General features: G+C 33.0%; 1 protein-coding gene across 1 annotated transcript; it reads left to right on the top strand.

The window, feature by feature from the left end:
- The first annotated feature begins 621 nt into the window (after window positions 1-621).
- Window positions 622-2369, top strand: LOC138356957 (uncharacterized). Its single transcript, XM_069313490.1, has 4 exons — window positions 622-1016; window positions 1241-1333; window positions 1524-1641; window positions 1754-2369. The coding sequence occupies exons 2-4, from the start codon at window positions 1241-1243 to the stop codon at window positions 1888-1890; spliced, it is 348 nt and encodes a 115-aa protein (XP_069169591.1). The 5' UTR covers window positions 622-1016; the 3' UTR covers window positions 1891-2369.
- The last annotated feature ends 2433 nt before the right edge of the window (window positions 2370-4802 follow it).

Here is a 4802-nt window from a genome sequence, read left to right as displayed (position 1 = left end):
TTAGAACAGACACACGCTTCCGTAATCAATCTAACTCGCAACATCATCATGGTATATCACCATTCTGTGACTTGAACATAGACTTAATTGCAGCGTTTCCCATTGACTATAAGCACCAGGTGTGCCTTGGTGTTATGAAGCGACTTCTTGTCACCTGGATACGGAAAAACACATTTAAATTATGTAGCCGCCAGATTTCTGAAATTAGTGCTAGATTGGTGAGCATAAAAGATTTTGTGCCCAATATTTTTGCACGTAAACCACGAGGTTTGGAAGAAATTGACAGATGGAAGGCAACTGAATACAGACAGTTTTTTCTCTACACAGGAAAGCTTGTATTGAAAGGTATTCTACCCCAAGAGATGTATGATCATTTCCTTACTCTCAGTGTTGGTATAAGTTTTCTTGTTTCGCCCACATGTATGTCCTTAAAATACGGCAAATATGCTCATGACCTTTTGCTGAATTTTGTATCAAGGTGTGGTGATCTGTATGGGAAAGATTTTCTAGTCTACAATGTTCACAGTTTGATTCACCTAACAGCAGATGCTGAGGAACATGGTACTCTTGACAGTTGTTCAGCTTTTCCATTTGAAAATTATTTGCATCAGCTGAAAAAGATGGTCAGATCAAGTAAAAATCCAATTGTCCAAATTACAAAAAGAATAAAGGAGGCTGAAAATACCATGATTTATAAAACATCTCCAGATAATAAAATTTCTCATAAATTTCCTAACAATGTATATTCGTTACCTGGATATAATTGCTGTGAAGTGTTAAGGACTGTACACAGCCGAAGAAGTGAAGAAAATTACTTCATTGTTAGGGTATATCCTTTTCAAAGCCCAATATTTACTAGTCCTTGTGATTCAAGAATATTTGGGGCCTTCAATGTTAATCCACGTAAGGACTTTTTAAAAAAAGTGTATAGGATTAACACATCAACCAGAGGAATGTTAATCAAGAAAACAGAAAGTACTTATATCTTCTTGTCAATACTACATGATTTATGACTAGTAAGTTTCTTGTGATTGTTTTTGATTCTTGTGCAAGCTGTAGGAATACTCTTTGCTTACATTGCAAACTTTTAACTTTAGTAAAAAGTATTGTTCACCATCATAACATATTAGAATTAAGGTTAACATTGTTGTTTAGTACTATATAAAATTAGTGACTGCTTATTTTCTTAGACACTGATAATGTGCTGCAGAAAATGTCCCTAATCAGTTTAAATTTGTAGATGGCTGAATCTGAAAATAAATACATCGTTGTGGAAGATGAAGAAGGAGAATTGTCAATCATCCATATCAAATGGATGTTTAGTGCATCTGATGTAAGTCAATATATATATATATTGTTTATTTGCAAAATTAAAACATTAGTATTTAAAATATGTGTATATGATATATGTTGATAGATTTAGAGATATATATGTATATAATATATGAAATACAGTGGGGCCTCGATTTATGAGACATACATTTACATATACATATATTTACAAATATATGTCCCCTTTCCAGGGATCAAACGTGGGCTATTGGCCACGTGAAAACCAATCATCGAAAGCCAAAAGAGGAGAAATACCAGACCCATCAAAATGGAGACGTTTCAACATCAGCAAGATTTATTCCATTGATAGTAATTAAATACAAGCATTGATTCATATGGTTAAATCAAAAATTTCTCAATGTTTTGATGTTATACAAAGTTTCGTAATAATGAATTATATATACTCTAATTTTTATTATAGGTACTTGGGAACTTGCCCTAAAACACCTTAAAAAGGCAGAAGAAACGTCAAATATGGAAAGTGACACAGACACAAGTTATCACCATAGGGCAGTAAAATACAGAAGAATACCAAATGATGTGGATGGAGGTATGTAGGAATGAATGTTTAGAGTTATTCAAAATAATTGTTAAAAAAATGAAACATGATTGGCTTAATGGAACAAATAATCTTATTTACTAGGTAATATATTTTGCTAGGTAATATATTAAAATATATATATAGATATATGTTAATAGCTTTTCTGAATGCATTAAACGTTTTTGTTTCAGACAGTGAAGATTCACCACCAAGAAAAGTAACTGTTTCCATGCCCCGAAAGACTGCCGAGTGTAAGCTGACTCTAGATGAACATCAAAATAATATGATACAGGAATCAGGTAATTTAATTTAATTGAAAACATTTTATTTCTTTTTGAATGATGGTTTTCTTTTTAACAGAACAAGACAGAACTGGACAGAACTATTTTGTATTTAAAACTATTTGGTAAATATTTTCTATACAATGCTAATACGCTTCCACCCCTGACAGAATCATGTGGGACCAGCAAGTCTATCTGCAGGCCCAGTAAAATACCTTCCCCTCAAACTCCTAGACAAGACAGAACTGGTAAGCTTTAAGTAACTGTTGAAACATTTACATACACAGATAGTAACGTACTTGTGTATGATTTTAATGTAATATATTTTTACCAGCCTTCAGGGTGATGGAAACACTTTAAATGGTGTCGCTCCATTGTGTGAAACAAAATTTTTTAATGCATTCATAAAAGCTATAAGCTAATGTAATAATTCAATAATTACTATTTGTAGTTTTATGTATTTAAAACTATTTTGTAAATATTTTCTATACAATGCTAATACGCTTCCACCCCTGACAGAATCATGTGGGACCAACAAGTCTATCTACAGGCCGAGTACAAAACCTTCCCCTCAAACTCCTAGACAAGACAGAACTGGTAAGCTTTAAGTAACTGGAGAAACATTTACATACACAGATAGTAACGTACTTGTGTATGATTTTAATGTAATATATTTTTACCAGCCTTCAGGGTGATGGAAACACTTTAAATGGTGTCGCTCCATTGTGTGAAACAAAATTTTTTAATGCATTCATAAAAGCTATAAGCTAATGTAATAATTCAATAATTACTATTTGTAGTTTTATGTATTTAAAACTATTTTGTAAATATTTTCTATACAATGCTAAAACGCTTCCACCCCTGACAGAATCTTGTGGGACCAACAAGTCTATCTACAGGCCGAGTACAAAACCTTCCCCTCAAACTCCTAGACAAGACAGAACTGGTAAGCTTTAAGTAACTGGAGAAACATTTACATACACAGATAGTAACGTACTTGTGTATGATTTTAATGTAATATATTTTTACCAGCCTTCAGGGTGATGGAAACACTTTAAATGGTGTCGCTCCATTGTGTGAAACAAAATGTTTTAATGCATTCATAAAAGCTATAAGCTAATGTAATAATTCAATAATTACTATTTGTAGTTTTATGTATTTAAAACTATTTTGTAAATATTTTCTATACAATGCTAATACGCTTCCACCCCTGACAGAATCATGTGGGACCAGCAAGTCTCTCTACAGGCCGAGTACAAAACCTTCCCCTCAAACTCCTAGACAAGACAGAACTGGTAAGCTTTAAGTAACTGGAGAAACATTTACATACACAGATAGTAACGTACTTGTGTATGATTTTAATGTAATATATTTTTACCAGCCTTCAGGGTGATGGAAACACTTTAAATGGTGTCGCTCCATTGTGTGAAACAAAATTTTTTAATGCATTCATAAAAGCTATAAGCTAATGTAATAATTCAATAATTACTATTTGTAGTTTTATGTATTTAAAACTATTTTGTAAATATTTTCTATACAATGCTAATACGCTTCCACCCCTGACAGAATCATGTGGGACCAGCAAGTCTCTCTACAGGCCCAGTAAAATACCTTCCCCTCAAACTCCTAGACAAGACAGAACTGGTAAGCTTTAAGTAACTGTTGAAACATTTACATACACAGATAGTAACGTACTTGTGTATGATTTTAATGTAATATATTTTTACCAGCCATCAGGGTGATGGAAACACTTTAAATGGTGTCGCTCCATTGTGTGAAACAAAATTTTTTAATGCATTCATAAAAGCTATAAGCTAATGTAATAATTCAATAATTACTATTTGTAGTTTTATGTATTTAAAACTATTTTGTAAATATTTTCTATACAATGCTAATACGCTTCCACCCCTGACAGAATCTTGTGGGACCAGCAAGTCTATCTACAGGCCGAGTACAAAACCTTCCCCTCAAACTCCAAGACAAGACAGAACTGAAAGCTCTCCTTTCGAAAAATCTAGTAAGTACCGATTTATTATGTGTTGATTATTTTTTGTTATACATACAAGAAAATACATTGAGGGAGAGTACAGACTTGAAATTTTACATTCTTGTAAAGCAACTAAGTAGATGATGGTAGTATCATCAAACAATACAGGTTTAATCATGTTAGAGACATAAAGCAGATCATTGATGTATATAACAAATAGGAGGGGGTCTAAGGATGCTGCCCTGTGTCACCCCTATCATAGAATGGGAGAGGTTACATAATTGAAGGCTACATGACAGTAGCCCATTTGACAGTGACCTGACACCAATGTGTCTGTCACTAAAATAGGATCCACTAAGGATCAATACATATATCATATACATGCAACACTAAATGCTTGTTCTAGTAAGCCTTTTTTTTTTGCAGTAACAGAAAAAATGGAATACATAATGAAGGAATTATCAAAATTGACATTTTTATCAGGGGATATCCTGAATATTGTCAAAATGACGGAAACCCATATGTCAAAAACACATGGAGATATACCAATCCTGGAAGACATTCTTCCATCCCCACTTGAAACTGTTGAGCAGGTGGAAAGTCTGTCACATGAGCTAAAAGTTAACAGTGAATATAAAAAGAGTATGGTAAGTGTTGCTTA

This window comes from Procambarus clarkii, chromosome 75, assembly GCF_040958095.1.
Source record: "Procambarus clarkii isolate CNS0578487 chromosome 75, FALCON_Pclarkii_2.0, whole genome shotgun sequence".
Classification (NCBI taxonomy): domain Eukaryota; kingdom Metazoa; phylum Arthropoda; class Malacostraca; order Decapoda; family Cambaridae; genus Procambarus; species Procambarus clarkii.
This window is presented reverse-complemented; position numbering and strand designations above follow the sequence as displayed.

Bases quoted from the DNA above. Each gene is read 5' to 3' on its own strand.
- LOC138356957 (XM_069313490.1), top strand. From the start codon at position 1,241: ATGGCTGAATCTGAAAATAAATACATCGTTGTGGAAGATGAAGAAGGA. The intron at 1,334-1,523 runs GTAAGTCAATAT...TCCCCTTTCCAG, and splicing joins GGATGTTTAGTGCATCTGAT to GGATCAAACGTGGGCTATTG. The intron at 1,642-1,753 runs GTAATTAAATAC...TTTTTATTATAG, and splicing joins CAAGATTTATTCCATTGATA to GTACTTGGGAACTTGCCCTA.